Below are 18,675 nucleotides of genomic sequence, written 5' to 3' on the forward strand. Positions count from 1 at the left end.
CATGCAATAAATTAAAATACAATCAATTAATACAAGTAACATGAAATGAAAATAAGCCTTCTTTGAACAAATAATTTTGATAACCATGCCAAATTAGTAATGTAGTTGAATGTAAAAGTGCAAACCAATCACGATGTATAAGATCCACAACTAAAAATTAGATATAAAAATCAAAATTTGAAGTAATACAATTATAAGACATGTTTGATTCACCAAAATGAAATGTTGGAATGGGGCTCATAGCCTATTTATGTAAACTACGAACCTATCTAATTATTCTAGACACATAAATCGGATTACACAATTAAGTAATCTTATTTAGTTTTCTTCTAGGGCATGATTAATTAAATATATAATATTTAAATAATTTATGTCACCCCTAGTTAATCAATCAAACTAATTAAGTACAACCCAATTAATCAATCAACATGACAACCCATAGTCTGATTGTTAATTAAATCCCCCTTCCTCTATTAAATTAAATAATTGCAAAAATCTATTTAATTTAATTCCAAAAATCCCTTTTGACTAAATAATTTACCTTTAATAAATCATAACCCTAACCTAACTCTTAATCCAATCCTAACCATCTAGTTTAGACTCAAGCCAACCCATTCATCCATCCTAAGCCCACTTAATTAATTAACCCTGATTAATTTAATCATCACTTGCATTCTCCTAACAATCCACTTGCATCCTAGTCACTCCCTAATCCAAACTTTATCTCACCCTAATCATTTGCACAACTTTAAATATGAGGATTAAGAAATCTTAACCCAAACCCAAGTCAACTCTTGTCAAATCCTCCCACTTCCCAACCAAAATGCATTTAAATCTTCCTTAAATGCTATTACACATCCCTTACACACTCCATCTATCTCTTACACCTTTGTCTCCTTCACATCCCCCAAAATGGTCACATTCCCTCCAAAATCCCAACCCTCTTTAAGTGTCACAAGGAGAGGTGTTTGAGAAAACACAATCCATGTTGTCCCCTCCTTACATCGTGGCCACTCTTAAGCTCTTTCTCAGTTTGCATCTTGACCGTCCATTTCATCCTCCATTTTTCTATGAATCAAACCCTCTCCTCTTCACAAATCAACCAATTTTTATGCAGTGTTATCTTGTCATTTTGCCTCCAAGAAATAGCCAAAGCATCACCATAATGCCAAATTTCCTCCACAGTTTCATAGCTTGAATCATCCATCGATCCTTTGTTGATCACATCTCCATCCCTCTTGAAGCATTGAGCACACATCCATTTTGGACAAATCCAACTACATTTTCAAGCTATTCAAAGCTTGAGGTTTGTATGCATTTTGGTTAATATTGGTTGCATTTGTAGATCTTTTCATGAGTGTTTTAATCCATTTGTTTTGTTGAATGCTTACTAGTTTATTATTCTATTAACACTGCATTTGAGGTGATACAATTGCTATTTTCACTTTTATTGTAGGGATAATCAATAAGATCCATTTTTAGTCCTAAAGGAAATCTAGATTTGTGTGATTATTGTTTGATTTGTTTTGATATGAAGATACCAAAATTATGTCAAATGATACATAATCATCAAGGTTCGGCATAAAAATAAATAGAACATAACACTAATACAAAGTAGAAGATCTAGAAAGAGGATACAAATAATAACTTCTACTGAAATTTGGAGCTGAAAGTGTTGATCAAGTGTGCAAATCGATATAGATGTAGGGTTTTTGGTCTTTCAAAGTATGACTCACTTTACTCCATTCAATTCCACAACTTCCAGTGATAAGATCTAGAACCTACACAAATGAAGGTAAAATACTATGTTGTGTAGTGGCTTGTCTAAATCAAACCATGTATTGGCTTTTTCACCTCCATTATAGCTATTACGATGAAAAAGAGAGCTTACCCCTAGTAGAAAAAGTAATAATTCTTGAAAATTGATATGGTACTACTTTTGGTTTGATAATGGAAATGATGCAATTCGCTTTAGATAAGTCCCTCAATGATTGATGAAACAACATGACATGACAAGACATAACAAGATAAATCATGATTACATGCTTGTAGGTTGTAGCCCATTATTTAATAATACTCAAACGCAAAGACATTTTCTCACTGATGCTTTTTTAATAATTAGAAATGATCACAATAGTGTTGGGATGAATTTATAAGTTTCTCAAGGTATTTCCTAATTTAGGATGACTTCCAATGGTCATTATTAAAATATTATGGATTGAATCATAAATGGTAGGAACCACACACACACACACACACACACATTCTTTTGGGCTCATTTTGGAGGCATTGTAGTTGCGCAAAAAATGAATTGAGAAGGATGCTTGTAGATTAGGTGGTCCCAGTACATGGAATTTGGTCCCCAAATGAGCATATGGCTAAATATTGGATGCAATGGAGCACTAGATAGGTTTTAAATGAGTTACAAGAGAACACACATGCACATGCACACGCACACGCACATGCGCATGCATGCACATGCACGCACGCAGATGTGTGCGCACGCGCGCTCACACACACACTCTTTTGGGCTCATTTTGGAGGCATTGTAGTTGCCCAAAAAATGAACTGAGAAGGACGCTTGTAGATTAGGTGGTCCCAATACATAGAATTTTGTCCCCACATGAGCATATGGCTAAATATTGGATGTAATGGAGCACTAGATAGGTTTTAAATGAGTTATGAGATATCATATTAATGCAAGGGCCCAAAAAGGAATGTGACACCATAAAGGGATACAATTTAAGACACTAAACCTACATTACCCCTTGGAGATGAGAAATATAAGCTATTAGATCTATAAATAATTTTGTAGTATAACATGTAAAATGACACTAAAAGTCACCAACGAACTCCAAAAAACCATTGGCAAAAACCTGACTTCCAAAGTCTTGAGCCAATGCAATATTTACTAACAAACAATCACACTATAATATTAGGTTCAAAATTAAATACGCAGATTAACATTCTTATCCTCTCATGTAATTGAACAACATGACTCTTTAAACTACGTCCATCATGCTTCCATCTCAAGGCCTCAATATATACTCAATGAGATTCATAAAGTCATCAGAAGGATTACTATAGGCACGTACACGGTCTCAAAATACTATATAAGAATATAAATGGCCAACAACCTATTTTGAATTTATACCTTCTTGCAAAAGATACTAGATATAACACTTCACTACATGTGACATAAGTGGCTCAAGATTTGCAATCCACTTTTAGCTCTTTATAATCATATTCTTACATCCATAATAACATCTTACACATTGGCATAATAGCATCTTACACACTGACAATGTCACGAAAGATCTTATACAACTTACATAATATTATACACATTTTTATACACACATCATAGAAAGGCCAAGTCATAATTGAGATAGCCTTTTCACATGTAGAAATGGTAATATAGAATAACTAATAAAAATCTTGCAACATGTATGACAACTAACTTCAGCAATTTCGATAAGTTTTCAAATTTTGACAAGTCTTCAAGAGAACTATTTTTTAACTGCTAAATAAATAATCTATCAATTATTAATCTAAAATTTATTTAAAAAACATAAAATGCTCCACTTATTTCTCAATTATCCTTTATAAAACATAAAATGTAGACTATTTCATGACTTTTCCCTACCTTATTTCCCCTTATCACAACCAAAGCCAAATATAATTTTTGCAAGTCTTCTGTCAATTAACAAAAACATTTGCACACTTAATAATTCTAAAAAGAATTATGCACATGCAACTTTTTCTAAAAACAACTAAAACTTCAAGAAAATGATACACTTGAATAATTTAATATGATGAGACCTAATAGACATGACAATGCATGAAGATAAACCAAGAACATAGAATGTCATTCAAATCCCTTATCTATTGATTGATGAAATTGTCACATGTTGTATACTAAGAAGTCTAAATGCTATTGCATCAAAAAATTTAACCCCTACAATCTTTGAAACAATATCCTATGAGCATAACCATGTCAATAAATTAAATGGCGATTCCATATAGAAAGCTCATACTCATCGAAACTTTGTATCTCAATATCATTATATAGACAAATTAAAATATATATGTGAAATGTATAGCTTCAATTGACTCAAAGTAGTGCAATATGGTGCTATCTTTATTTACTTAAAAACAGGGCTAACCATATTTACATTTTCATCCAGGATTTAGTACTAGCTCCTTTAAGTATAAGTTAACCCTTGAGTACAAAATAACATGTTTTAGACAATTTAATCTTAACTTCTTTGCCCTACAAGCTCTACAAATTTATTTCAACTGATTTAAGCAAATTCAAATCTGATATAAAAGAACAATATAGATAATCATGTGAAACAAAAACTGATGACTAGCAAAATTTTAGGCAGTGCAATTAAATTGCAACAGGAATGGAAAAACAATTTTTTTTTTTTGAAAAGCTACTAGTATTTGTAATAACGTTAACCTCTATACAATATTTCCTACTTTACCATAATGGTGTCTTTCAAAGAAAAAGGCTATCACATTTTGCTAATGCATTTTGGTTTTGGAATGTTGGGTAGAATCAAACATATAGAATTTGTTAGAACAGATCAAATCCAGCATTGCACAGAGGAAGCTATTAATAATCTATGGTCCAACACCGTTTGCAGGAAGATCACAATCTCAGTCTTCTGCTGTAAATCATTTGATTTCATGGGATAGGCAATCTTTATTTTAGATGATTGTAAGTAGATCTGAGGCAAGAAAAGAAAGCATGAAATGCAACAAAAACAATGTAAACAGGATAACAGAGTTGTTAAAGATAACCGATTTCACATCAACTACGTTATAACCAGATCGAGTCTGAAGAGAAACAACATATCATACCAAAAACCCAGAGCTTAAATTTTTTAGCGATTTGACATTATGCTCCTATGCAGTAAACCTTCCTGAGCTCAAGCAGACTTCTGGATATGATGCTTTAATACAACCAGGGAATACCAGAACTTGAACAAATTTTATACTAATAAATGTCATCTAAATCCTAAAGTACCTTCAAAATTGGAGTTATGTACAAGAGCTTACAAAATTCATCCACCATAGAAAACCCACAATAGTAATTAGGATTGATCATAAAGGCTCCATTATGGATACCATTGCATGATTCATCTGTGATAGGTCAAATCATCCTGCATCATCAATACTGTTGCACAAAAGGATGATAATGTCATTGGCAAGAGAACTATTTCTCTTAAAGCACCAAATGAAGAGAAAAACAGATGCAATACAAAAGCATAGTTAATTCTCTAGCAGATCATGTCTACAGTTAATGAAATCTGAATTATGTCAATGAATCCTTCATCAATAACCATGTCAGCTTTTCATTTTCTGTCCAGTAGTCACCCAGGCCATCGCAGGCAGCTCCCAGGAAGAAAGAACCTGAACTTATTAGCATTCTTGATCAAATAAGATGGCAGGTGCACCGCAGAAAATGAGCGAGGTATATTTCCCATCTTCTTGAATATTTCATGAAAGGAATACCCTTCAGGTAACATATCAAATAGATCTTTTCCATGACATATGACATGCTGAATTCTTGAAGGTTTTAAGAAATAAGAAGACTTCACCCGATCTACATGGCTGTAGGCTTTCATTTTGAATATGAATTCACTTATCTGTCGAAAGCAAAAGCTGCAATGCCAGCCTGCATCTGTAAAGAGCTCATCAGTTCCACGGGAATGAGCATAGCGTGTATAATACTGATAAAGGTGGACTGATGCGCGCCAACTGTTATGGTCAACAGGAAACTCAAAGGAGTATAAATAATTTCGCAATTGCAGATGCATGACAGGTGGTATATTGTCACACCACCTTAGAAGATTTATAGTATGTGAGCTTGGAATTTCATCCACATCTGACATGATAAGCATGTCATCATAATGGATGCCTGACTCTCTTATAAGTCTATCCATTGCTGCTCTGTTTTCAGTTTCTTGTACAAAAGGATCCTCTCCATCCAAAAGAGGCCGACCTGGATACATTCCATACACAACATTGGATTCCACAAATTCAAATCTTTCCCTGTTGTTTGCAAAGTACAATGGCTTTCCAAGGCCAGTAAAAGTTGTATTGGATTCAAGGATTATAAACTTCGTTACTAGAGGAAGCAATTCCTGCCACCTTATCTCCAGTAGGTCCAGCTCATTGCTAAACAACACAGCATCATAAACACGACGAGGTGTTTTCCGGACTCGCCAACCATGAAGGTAACAAAGATGCTCCATCGAAACATTTTCAGCATAATAATGAAAAATATGATGAAATGGCTTTGGTGGAGTGTCCCATATGGGACGCAATAAGTACGATATCTTCTGCCCATTCATGTATATGCTTAGAACACAAACAGGAATGGTTACAAACAAAAGTAACAGTGCCTTGAAACATGATCTCCTTAAATTGCAGCACTGGACAGACTTCTTCGGCATATTTTTCCTGCCTACCTTTGTTAACATCAGATTCAGTAAGATTCTCTGGCACTTCTGCATCAAGAAATATGCAACTCGTTAAGTTGAGAAATCTAAGGATAAATATTTCATGATGCACTTAAAGAGTTTGACAAGATGCATGTTTCTCCATTCCGTGCTTCATTAATATTGGTTTTAAAAAAATGATTTGGATTTGTTAAAACATTAAATTTTACATATCTGTCTGCGTACTATGTATGTGCTATTTAGCATCAGAGAGATCTGGTAAAATGATTTTTATTTGCATTAATTGTTTTTGCCAAAGGAAAGAGCAGTCTCTCATCTTTTTCCTTTTGTATATCACTTTAATGAATATGTTAAATAAAGAACTATGTACACAAGTGAAATATGCAGAATGGAGTAAGTCTGAAGGTCCAATTTCAATGAGTACATAAACTTCTATGGGTCGCAGTTCAAGAATGATTGGGAGGGTATACTTAAGGAGGGGAAATCCTAACAACCTGACTGATACAAGGAAAAAGTGTGAGAGTGGGATGACATGATGGGAGAGGAAAGTTTAAAATTCCAAGAAAGAACAAAGGGAAGTGGGAGTGAGTGGAAATGTATGCTTAGCATGGAAACTCCAACAACTTTGACAATCTGCACAACATAGACATTTTTGTTAGATAGCTGAGAGAGGTGGGGGGGTGAATCAGTTATAATCAGTTATCGTGCAGGTCCTTAAACACTTAAAACTTCCAATTCACAAGCTCGGTAAACAGATCAAACTTCACAATATTATCAAATCAATCTTTGCAATAAATTGTTAACTTCATATACCGAGTGTCAGAGTAAATTTCATGTATATATATCGAGTTGCAGCATGAAATAAACACAATCAACATCCACACATTTTGACACAAGGATTTTAATGTGGAAACCCAGTAAAGGGAAAAACCACCTGAGAACTGGCAACCTAAAATTTTCACTCTTCTGAAGTGAGCTCTATTAGGAACCAACCTTGTTAAAAGTTACATACACAATGTTTATGTGACCTGGTTAAAGGATTTACACCAAAGATCATTTAGACCTTATCACTCCTCAATATGAGTGGTCTACTTTAATTGACTTACAGACATTCAAAAGAATGTCATCATACAAATGGATTTACAAATAAGACTGTTAAGTCTACTAAGTTAAGAGATTTTCTGCTATAATGATTAGAGAGTAACAGTGAAATGATCTGGTCAAGAATGAAACTACCTTTGCTATTTCAGATCTCTATTTCACTCATTCTTTATCCTTTGTTCATCCTCTTTCTTCCTTCTGACTAATCCACTCGCGTAATCATCAACTTCGCACTTCACTTGCTAGATCTCACAATAATGCTCTGCTTGGTTTCACCTTCTATCTTCTTCATAAACAACTTGATCCCTTAAATAGACAAATTATGGCCGCTTCGTCAAATTCTCCATGTTTTGTCGCTTTATCACAATCGTCCGATCTTCATCCAACTCAGATTCAATGAATCTAGACACTCGGGTATCACTTTTTCTCCTTGAACTTTATGCTTAATTTCAAATCATTGAATCTCCTTCATCAGATCTTCTTTGAATTTCACTAGTTGTAGATCTTGTAACAAACTCCATCCTTATCTTAGAAACTTCTCGATCAATCCATATTTTCATCAAATGTTGGCCTCAAATTAATTTTTCTTCAAACTGTTCTTCTTTTCTTTGCTCAGTTAACACTACACTTGCTCGGTGAATATTAAGCTCGGTTATGTTGGGTGGATATTTTGCAACTGACAGTTTTGCAAAACTCTAGTCAGAAAATAGGTAGACCAGCCATAGCGTGTGAGACAAAGTCTCTCCTACATTAAAGGGAAGGCTCCCCCTTCTCATTGTTTCTTGGATCAACTCAAGGTAAGCAAGAAGTTGAGAGATTTGTGAGGGTGTTACCAATATTCTTTCCTCTTAACTTTTAGGAGAGAATCCACTTACTCGTGGAGCAAGTAATGGGCAAGATGTAATCTCTAACTACACTTCTATCTAGTAGTTGGAAATGATGATACTGACAAACCAACACCAACTCAAAAGCTGATTGAAAGTGTGCCAGTTTGGCTCTAAGTCCTGTTTGTCTAATTTATAAGAAAATCACTACCATTGGGGCGCAAAGACATCCAGACGTAGATGATCTCTATTCTATAAAAAACCTCTAACATTGGGGCGCAAAGATCTTCAAAAGTAAGGAAATTCTAACTATTTTTCGTAAATTTGAGATGGTAACACAAGCTACAGTCAAAGCTTCTAGTCTATGTATTACCACAACCGCTCCCAATCAAAGCTTCGACTCTGATTGCTTTTTAAGTCACTATGCTCTATTATTGAACACAAAATAATAAAATGAATCAAATACAATAGACATAAATTACAGTCAAAGCTTCTAATTTTCTCTATCACAATTGCTTCCAGTCAAAGCTTCGAATCCAATTGCTTCTTTTATTCACTTTCTCCCAAATTGGTACTACACAATCAAAGTTATGTTTGCACAAGTTTGTCAAAGCTTTCTTGCATACAACAAAGATGATTTTTACAAAGAGGGGCCACTCCTTTATATAGGCAAAGAAGTTGAGAAAAAAAAAGAGGAAAAAGTGGGAGCAACTCAACCTTGACCCGGTCTAACTAACAAGAGAAATTATTGGATTGCATGTCATTACACATGTAAATCATATTACATGTAATTAGACAATTTCCTGCAATACATCCTCTCCAACTACAAACATGAAAGAAGAAGAAAGACTATTAAAATTGTTGACTCTAAATGAATCAATCCTGTAGATTGTTGGAAAAGGCCTTGTACTTGATGATGCAATCCCGGATGATAATAGGATCGGGAATCCCTGTATTTTGTGCCATTGCGTTCACCTTGATAATCATGGTGTTGCGTCTTTTGATAGCCTTTGACTCTCTTTGATGAATTGTTTGTTGTCATTTGAAAACTTGATATGATTAAGCTTTTTCTCGTTCGAGTTGTCATGAATTCTCCTTTGTAGATTGACACATTTTGGAGTCTCTGACTCTTCGAAAACTTTCTCGATGGTGTCCGGAGGTAAACTTCAAACAACTTTCCGACAACCATTTGTAAATATTTATATGTTTTTTGAAACTAAGTGCTTCATACATTCCCACACGAACTTAGGTTCTCTGACAACCATTGAGACAATGAAGATCAAATTAATAACTGCTTCTTGAGAATAAAAACATGCCTTCTTGACGAGATATCTCTGTTTTTTGAAGAAGTTTTGACATATCTTGAAGAGTGTGCAATGAAGATGATAACATCTTCCAATGAGATTGAATCCTTGAGAACTTTGAGATTTGAGTTACAATGACAAATCCAAGAGGGGTGGGTATTCAAAGTATGGTTTAAACACTTATGGAACATATATGATGGTTGGAAATCAACCGGAAAGCATATGTATTTGGATGGAAAGGACCAAAGTCGGACTTGGAAAGATGGATTGCATGTGGGCAATGATGGGCTTTCGTGGGTATGGCCAAGAATGCAAGTTGGGATGCATATGAATGCGTACAAATGATAACTTTTGACTTTAAAAGTGTGACCTTTAGTAAAAAATCGGTTCTCTAGATGTCATTACACGTAAAGTTGATTATATGTAAAACGAACATGCATTTAGGTTCGGAAGATGGAAATGCATGTAAATGAGAACGAAGGATGAGATTGCATGTAAATGTGAATAGAGGGTGAGATTACATATAATCACATGTGGAGAATGAGATGCAGTGTGTCATGACATGAAAAGTGGAATTACATGTAATTGCTCTTGAAGTGTAATTGCATACGAAAGGAATGGATGCAATGTGCCTTGGCATGTAATGGCGAATATGGAATGAAATGATGCACTTGCACGAAGAGGTGAAAGGTGGAGTGAAGTGAAATGTGCTCAAGTTCTTGGGAAAGAACTTGCAATTTCTTCTTGAAGAAGAAAAACGAGAAAGCAAGCAAACAAACAACGAAAACAAGCACAAAACAAACACATGGCTTTGGCCTTGGACTCATACATGTCAACAAGCAAGTTGCTATCAAATGCAAATTCGAATTTGGAGTTTGGAAAAAAAACCAAAAGTATGAAAATGAGAATTTTCATCATTTTTAAAGAAAAATGCACTTTTCATAGCATCTATATCAACAAGTGTGCAACATCAAGCTAAAATATGCATGGAAATAGCAAGATAAACATGAATTAATGAGCAAGTTAAAAAAAACCCCACTTACTTGGAGATCAAAGAGCCAAAATAGCAAGAATCATAGGCTTTGAAGACCAATTCTCCTCCAAATCCGGATTCTCAAACAATAATTTGACTTCTCCACAATTGCATTCAATGAATATTAATGAGCAATGAAGGGCCGAATTTGACATGAGAATGCCAAAAGCGTGGTCTCCAAAGGCAATAGCATGCATTATGGGAGTCACTGCATATTTGAAAACACATGCAATGACATGTTTTATGTGTTTTAAAATTGCCTCTTTATTCAAAATCGCACCTTTTGGATGCAATTGCATATTTTGATGAAAATCTGCTTGTAGACATGTTATGCACAACTTAAGTGATAAATTAAGCACATGTCAATATAATTTTTGAAGAAATAATACTCAATTGGGTCATAAGTAATATTTACACTATATAGATAAATATATAATGCACAAATATCATTTTAACAGGAATCTTTACTAAGATGTTTTGAATTATAACTCCAAATTAAATTAAACTATATAGTTAATATAGTCACTTAAGTGAAAAATTAAAGAACAACTCAACTTAAAAATATAACATAAAGTGTTCTATAATTATTTTAAGTAAAAAATTAAAATGATAAAGTAATTTAAAAACATAACATAAAGTGAATTTATGTTATATTTTTCAAAAAGTGAATGTCAACTTCAAAATATAGCATGATATTTTAATTCGTACAGTTGCACCTAGAAAGTCCACTTTTTGGATACTAAAATGGTCTTATCTTTTGATTGCCAACTCCAATTAAGCCCTAAGATAGATCGAATCAAAGGGAAAACTGAAAGAAATAACTTGAGCAAAACCAAATGACCAAAAGCCAACAAACACACACTCAAAAACGAAAAAAAAGACGTTGAAGGCTTCAAAAATCAAGCGTAGGCTCAACAAACAAAAAACTAAATAGACTTGATGAAAGCCTTTAGTAAAAGGAATCATTATATCAATTAGAAATGATTGATTGATCAATACTAACCAATTAAACAATGAATTAAACATAGAGAAATGCAAAACTAAGTTGAAAAGTTTCGTACTGTTACCTACATTTTGTCATCACAAAATGTAGGACAATAGGTTAACATTGTTCTTGCTTGTTTAACACTAATAATTCTTCATTCACTTGACATATGCTTGGTGACAATTGTAATAGCTCGATGATCATTATTCTTTCATTTAATAGCCTCACTAACTAGCTCAGTGCAACTTATTGTTTCTTTGTCTTTCCACTTCATGACTTCATAACTTTCTTATACATATTCTCAACAGTTAATTACATCATGTAAAACAATCAAATCAACATTATACTTGTCAAAGTCTAACTCATCAGCCCACTGAAATTCCACATACTTATCAATACTTTCTTCATCATTATACTTTCTTTGAATCCTCTTTATCAATTGAATGATATGGCACTTTACTAAATTAGCATAATCTCTTACCAATTTAGGCTTGACATCATGACAACATAACAACTGATATGACTCTTTTACAAACATTATCTCGCTTATCTTCAACATTATCAGTTGAGGCTAACAATCTCCCCCTTTGGCATTGATGGCAACACATGATTACATATTATTACATTATGAAATAATTCATCATACTGTCATCTTCAGTTCTGACTTCATCAGGTTCTTTGTATCAAGTTTTTAGCCCCAGCTCAGTCTTTCAGTTGTAGTATCTCTATGTCATCTCCCCCTTTGTACAACGTGTTTCATATCCAAGCTTCTCTTGCATATTCTTCCCTATAATGACCCTGCTCAAATCTGATCTCAAAGTGCTGATAAGGAACTCAAGGAATATCGTCAAACAATTCACTTGCAACCTCCCAGTTTGCTAGTTTATGTGATTAGACTGATATAAATGCTTGTAGAAGAAACCAAAGTACTTCAAACGCTTAGAAATCAAACTACAATGCATAAACTCTAACCTAGAAGCATCAATGACTCAATTTCATCTTTAACAATGCTCATATATAATTTCTAAATGCAAAACATGCACCTACAACCAACTAATAATTTTAGCATACAGTTGGTATGCAACCTATATGTTGATAAGAGCATCTACAGCCATTGACAATTTGTCAAATAATTGGCATACATCTTCATATCACATTCAAATGAACATTACAACTATGTGAGACTTCCCAAAGATGATGTCTTATCGAAATGCAATTGCCTACACAAGTTTCATGGAAATGCCTAGACTCTTGGCTTACAACATGACCCAACTGAAAATGCCAAAGTTTGATTACATCATCTACCTACAACAGCTCTATAAAATGCATCTAAATGACACATAGATAGCATGAAATCTTCAAGGAACCTGTAGCTTGAAGTTGACTTGAGTCTCCAATGGTTAAGCAAGCATTATCTCAAAAGATGAAGACCTCATAAACCGAAATCGAGCCACCTATGCTGCCGCCCCTGTTTTTGAAGCAATGGCAGATATAAAATAATATGCAGCCTCCTGGTTGCCAACAAAGCCTCCAACAAGATTGCCTAGACCTCTAATATGAAGTGCCTCCACTCCTAGATGAAATTGTCCCAAGATGAAGTGTATGAGCAAAATCAAACCTCTCACACAAGCTGATATGAAGACAAAAATTCTGGAAATGACTGATATAAAAATCTGAGCATGCAATCGTACTCCTTCATGCCAAACTTGCGGAAGTCTTACCACCAAAATGTCTCCACAAAACCCTAAATCGAATCATACAAAAACTTGGCCAAAGGCCACTAAGTTTTAACAATGGAGCTCAAATAGAAAGTTTGAAGTAACTTTTTCCCAACTGCAATAATTCAAGTGATATTTCACACCCTCAAAATTGTGCACCAATTGAGAGTTTTCGTTCTCAATGGCCAAAGACAACTGCAGAAACCCTAGGCTCCACAACCATCAAACATCAACATCAACAACAACAAATCTGGATGGTGAGAATGAAGCCCATGATGCCTATTATTCTTTTTCTCCACTTTCTCAAGAAACTTCTAGAACATTATTTTATTTTATTTATTAAGTGACTTTATAAGATATTTTATAATTCAAGTCACTTTATTAAATTAATTAAATATAAAGTTACCTTTTTATATTTATTTATTTGATAACTTTATTAATAATTAACTTAATACCACTTATTTATTTAATTAAAATAATTAATTAGTGATCCTCATAAAATATTCATTATTTTGGACAACATAATTACTTAAATTAACTAAATCAAATTACCTCCAAAACGAGGACATTACATTCCCCTTTACAAGTTCTCTTCTATAGGCAATCATCTCCCCTTTGATTGCATCTCCCCTTACTGAATTTCTCCCCCTTAGAAAATGATGCCAAAGGTAACTGTAAGCTTCAACGAGAAACTTATAAAACCTTCTAGTTATACCTTGTACCTTGCATGTATTGATTACATCTTTTGCATTACATTCATTTTCACAACTCTAGGATAGTTCCTAAAGAGTAAACTCCTGCATCAACTCCATAAAGATATTATGATCAAGCATGAATTGATGCAACATGCATCTTCACTTAGTGAACATTGGATAGGGGAAGGACCCCTAATTTACCTCTTAGATACTCAAAAAGAATCCTTAGGCAATGACTTTATCAATATATTTGCTATATGGTCCTTGGACTTTACATACTCCAATTTGACTTATTTTTCTTGAACTTGCTCTCTCAAGTAGTGATACTTGATAGATATGTGCTTTGTTTTTTCATGCATCACCGGATTCTTTAATATGTTAATTGCACTAGTATTGTCATAATAGATGGTTATAGGTTTTCTAACTTCTTCTTGCATACCTCGCAACAGTTGTTTGATCCATACAATATTTGAACAATTAATTGTAGCAGCCACATACTCAACTTCAACAGTCGACTATGAGACACAACTTTGCTTCTTGCTAATCCATGTTACCAATCTTTCTCCAAAAAAGAAAGCTCCTCCACTAATACTCTTTCCGTCACCAATATTTCCTACCCAATCAGCGTCAGTATAGACTCTTGGCTCAAAATCTCTTTCTTTCTTGTACCATAAACCATATTCTTCATTTCCCTTCAAGTATCTAAATATTCTTTTCATTGCAGTCATATGTGTCTCCTTAGGATTGGCTGAAAATCTTGCTAATATTCCAAGTGCACGTGCAATATCAGATCTACTATGAACTATATATTACAACTTCCCAATAATAGATCTATACAATGTTTCATTCACTTTTGTTGAGTTGTCTTCCTTAGATAGTTTACATCTAGTGATCATTGGGGTACTTCTTGGTCTTGACTCATCCATGCCAAATGTTTTCAGTATCTCCTTAATGTATTTGGATTGAGTAACATATATTCCTCCTCTAGTTTGATGAACTTGTAAACCGTTAAAGAACTTTATCTCACCAAACATAGACATCTCAAATTCTTTACTCATTTGATCAGCAAATGACTTACACATCAACTCAATTCCTCCAAATATAATGTCATCCACAAACATTTCTGCTATTAAGACCATATCTTCAGCTTCACTCTTCAAATATAGATTATTGTTATCACTAGTTTTGACAAAACCAATTCTGATCAGATAGGAATGTAATCTTTTATACCATGCTCTCCGTGCTTGCTTCAAACCATACAAAGCTTTGTGCAATTTGCATACCATGTGCTTCTAATCTTTCTCCACAAATCCTTTAGGTTGTGTAATGTAGACCTCTTCCTCCAGAGTTCCATTAAAAAATGCAGACTTGACATCCATTTGGTAGACCTTGAATCTTTTGTATTTTGCATATGCAAGTAGAGTTCTCACTCCTTCCAATCTTGCAACAGGGGAAAAAGTTTCACCATAGTCAATTCCTTCTTCTTGTGCATAACCTTTACATACAAGTCTTGCTTTGTTCCTCACAACTTAACTTTTTTCATTTAGATTGTTCCTGAAAATCCATTTAGTTCCAATCACATTCTTGTCTTCGGGGTACCAATGTCCATGTGTTATTCTTCTCAATCCGGTGTATCTCTTCATTCATTGCATTAATCTAGTCTTCATTTTCAAGTGTATCTTCACCGTTCTAGGCTCACACTTAGAAATCAAGCATGTATTGTCAGGCTCAAACTTAGAAATCAAGCATGTATTGTCTCTTACCTTACTTCTTGTCATGACTTCATCACTCTCTTCTCCAATTATCTAATTATGTGAATGGTGTCTTCTGACGTATTTTGCTAAGATGGGCCTGAGTTTTCGTTGTTTAGCGTTATCAGTACTCAGTTGGGGCTCAACATTCTACTCGGTGTGCTCAAGTCGTAACTCGGGTACTATAGGTTGTTGCTCACTGGCTCTATGTTGTTGTTTGGTAATCCTCTGTTGTAGCTCGGTTTGGTGCTCAGGTAGAGTGTTAGGTGCTCTTTGAACATAGACAAATCTATCGTAGTCTTCATGTTGTTTCTTGCTTTCCTCATCAGTCTTATCTGCAAACTCATCAATTCTCACATTTGCACTTTCGACCATAGTGTCAGTCACTTTGTTCAAACACATATGCTTTGCTCCTAGTAGAGTATCCTAGGAATATACCTTCATCTCCTTTTGAATCAAACTTTTCATTTCTAGCATCCTTATGAATATAACGCCTGCTTCAAATGATTTTGAAATAACTTACATTCGGTGTGTGTCCATACCATAGTTCATAGGGTCTCTTGTTTGTACCTTTCTTTAACTGAACTTGGTTGAGAGTGTAAACAACAATATTGATAGCTTCTCTCCACAATATTTGTGCAATTTCTTTCTCGATCAACAATGTTCTAGCATAATCAACAATGGATTTGTTCCTTCTCTCTGTAATGTCATTCTGTTGTTGTGTCCTAGTTTTAATTCCATGCTCAATACAACAATTAGTAAACTCATTAGACATGCATTCACCGCCTCTATCAGATCTTAAACATTTCAACTGCTTACCAGTTTCCTTCTCAACTCTTGCCTTGTACCATTTGAACATTTGAAATGCATCGAATTTAACTTTTAGAAACATCACACTCATCATTCTTGAGTAATCCTCAACAAATAGAATAAAGTATCTATCACTATAATAACTTTCAACTTTCATGGGACCACAGAGATCATTATGAACCAATTCCAATATATCATTAAATGAACGTGACTTGCTTGAGAAACTTGACTTAGTCATCTTACTCAATTGACATTCTTTACACATAGCATTATCAGGTTTATGCAAGTTCCGTAAGCCTCTCACTTTCTTCTTCCTACTCACTTTAATCATATTATCAAAATCCACATGACAAAGTCTCTTATGCCATACCCAAACAACTTTAACTTTAGCAAATAGGCATGTACTTATAGTAAGAACCAAACAAAATAGGTTACTTCTTGTTTGTTCACCAATACCAATCAGTTTTCAATCAGCATCAAAGATTTTCACCTTTTTGTTCAAAAATTCCAGTCAGTGACTTGAGTAATTAAGTTGTGCAACACTCAACAAATTGTACTTCAGACCTTGAACCCAATAAGCATCAGCACATCTAATCTTGTCATTGAACATTACTGAACCTCTTTCTTTCATTGGTCATGGAACATCATTTCCAAGCTCAACAAATCCACCATCATACTCTTCTAGTTTATCAAACTTAACAATAGCATTAGTCATATAATGTGAGCAACCACTATCAAAAATCCAAGTTTCATTCTTACTAACATGAGATATAAGGGCTTTTTCTTCTTCATACCTTTCCTCCTTTGAATCTTCTTTCACAACAACATGCACAACTTCCTCACCTTCATTTTCATTATCTGACTCTGACTTGAAGTGTTCTCCCCTAGCAATGTAACAAGACTTCTTCCCCTTGTCTTTGTATTTTTTGTTCCTTCGGTATTTGTTCTCTCTTTTGTCATTCTTGTCATTCCTACTCTTGTTAGGACATCCAGATGCAATATGACCAACTTCATTACACTTGAAACATATCAAGGGTAATTTACCTTTGAATATTCCTTTTCCTCTCAGTAGCCTCCTAGCCAACAGTGCTTCATGCTCATCTTGTTCCTTCTCATCAGAATCAGAATCATTTTCATCTCTACTACACTTATCTTTCCTTGATCCACCAATAGTGAGAGATGACTTGAAAGCATTTTCTACCTTAGGTAAATTGTTATCAAAGTTACTCAACTCAAAAGCAGTCAATCTACCGACCGAAGCATCAAGAGTAAGGATATTACTAGGATTAGCTTTGAATTCTTGTATAGCTGATACTCTGATAGCATAAATAGGCAACAAAGTCCTCAATACCTTACAACATCTTCATCACTTATGATTCCTCCGAAAACTTTGATGGCACTAACCACTTCCTTAATTCAGTTATTGTATTATGAAATGTTCTCTCCTTTCATCCTCATGTCATAAATTTTCGTCTTAGGCTCTCAGCACATCCTAATCTCCTCCATGAACAAGTGCAAGTTTATCCCACATCTCTTTAGCAGTAGCACAGTCCTTGACATCATCAAATTCAAAGAAGCAATCTCTATCACAGGGTTTTGTGTTATTGTTTTTCTTTCATTTGGTCAACTATTAATGGTCCAAGTGGTGGTGAAGTGTATTCATTATCCAAATAGTACAGTGCATAATCTCCAATTCTTGATAGGTACAATCTCATCCTACTTTTCCATGATGCGAAGTTCTCCTTGTTCAACTTGGGAACCTCTCTTATACATCTTCAGATCTTTAGCTTAAGTCCCTTCAATTTTTTCTCCTTCAAGCACTTAGCTCTGATACTAATTGCTAGAAAATTGAGCGGGGGGTGAATCAATTATAACCAGTTACCCTATAGGTTCTTAAACACTTTTCAAGAAACTTAACACTTAAACTTACAATTCACAAGATCAAACTTCACAATATTATCAAATCAATCATTGCAATAAA

At 34.3% G+C, this 18,675-nt stretch overlaps 1 protein-coding gene across 2 annotated transcripts in view; it reads right to left on the bottom strand.

The window, feature by feature from the left end:
• Positions 1 to 4,863: 4,863 nt before the first annotated feature.
• The window catches only part of LOC149576920 (uncharacterized), a 78,739-nt gene continuing 64,927 nt past the window's right edge, over positions 4,864 to 18,675 (bottom strand). For both annotated transcript variants that reach the window (XM_089820733.1, XM_089820742.1), the window contains exon 2: positions 4,864 to 6,521. In XM_089820733.1, the coding sequence (XP_089676859.1) occupies positions 5,382 to 6,494 (1,113 nt within the window). In that variant the 5' untranslated portion in view covers positions 6,495 to 6,521 and the 3' untranslated portion in view covers positions 4,864 to 5,381. The remainder of the gene's footprint in view (positions 6,522 to 18,675) is intronic.

The sequence above is a fragment of the Cupressus sempervirens genome, chromosome 1, assembly GCF_028749045.1.
Source record: "Cupressus sempervirens isolate cs-2001-9-10 chromosome 1, ASM2874904v1, whole genome shotgun sequence".
Classification (NCBI taxonomy): domain Eukaryota; kingdom Viridiplantae; phylum Streptophyta; class Pinopsida; order Cupressales; family Cupressaceae; genus Cupressus; species Cupressus sempervirens.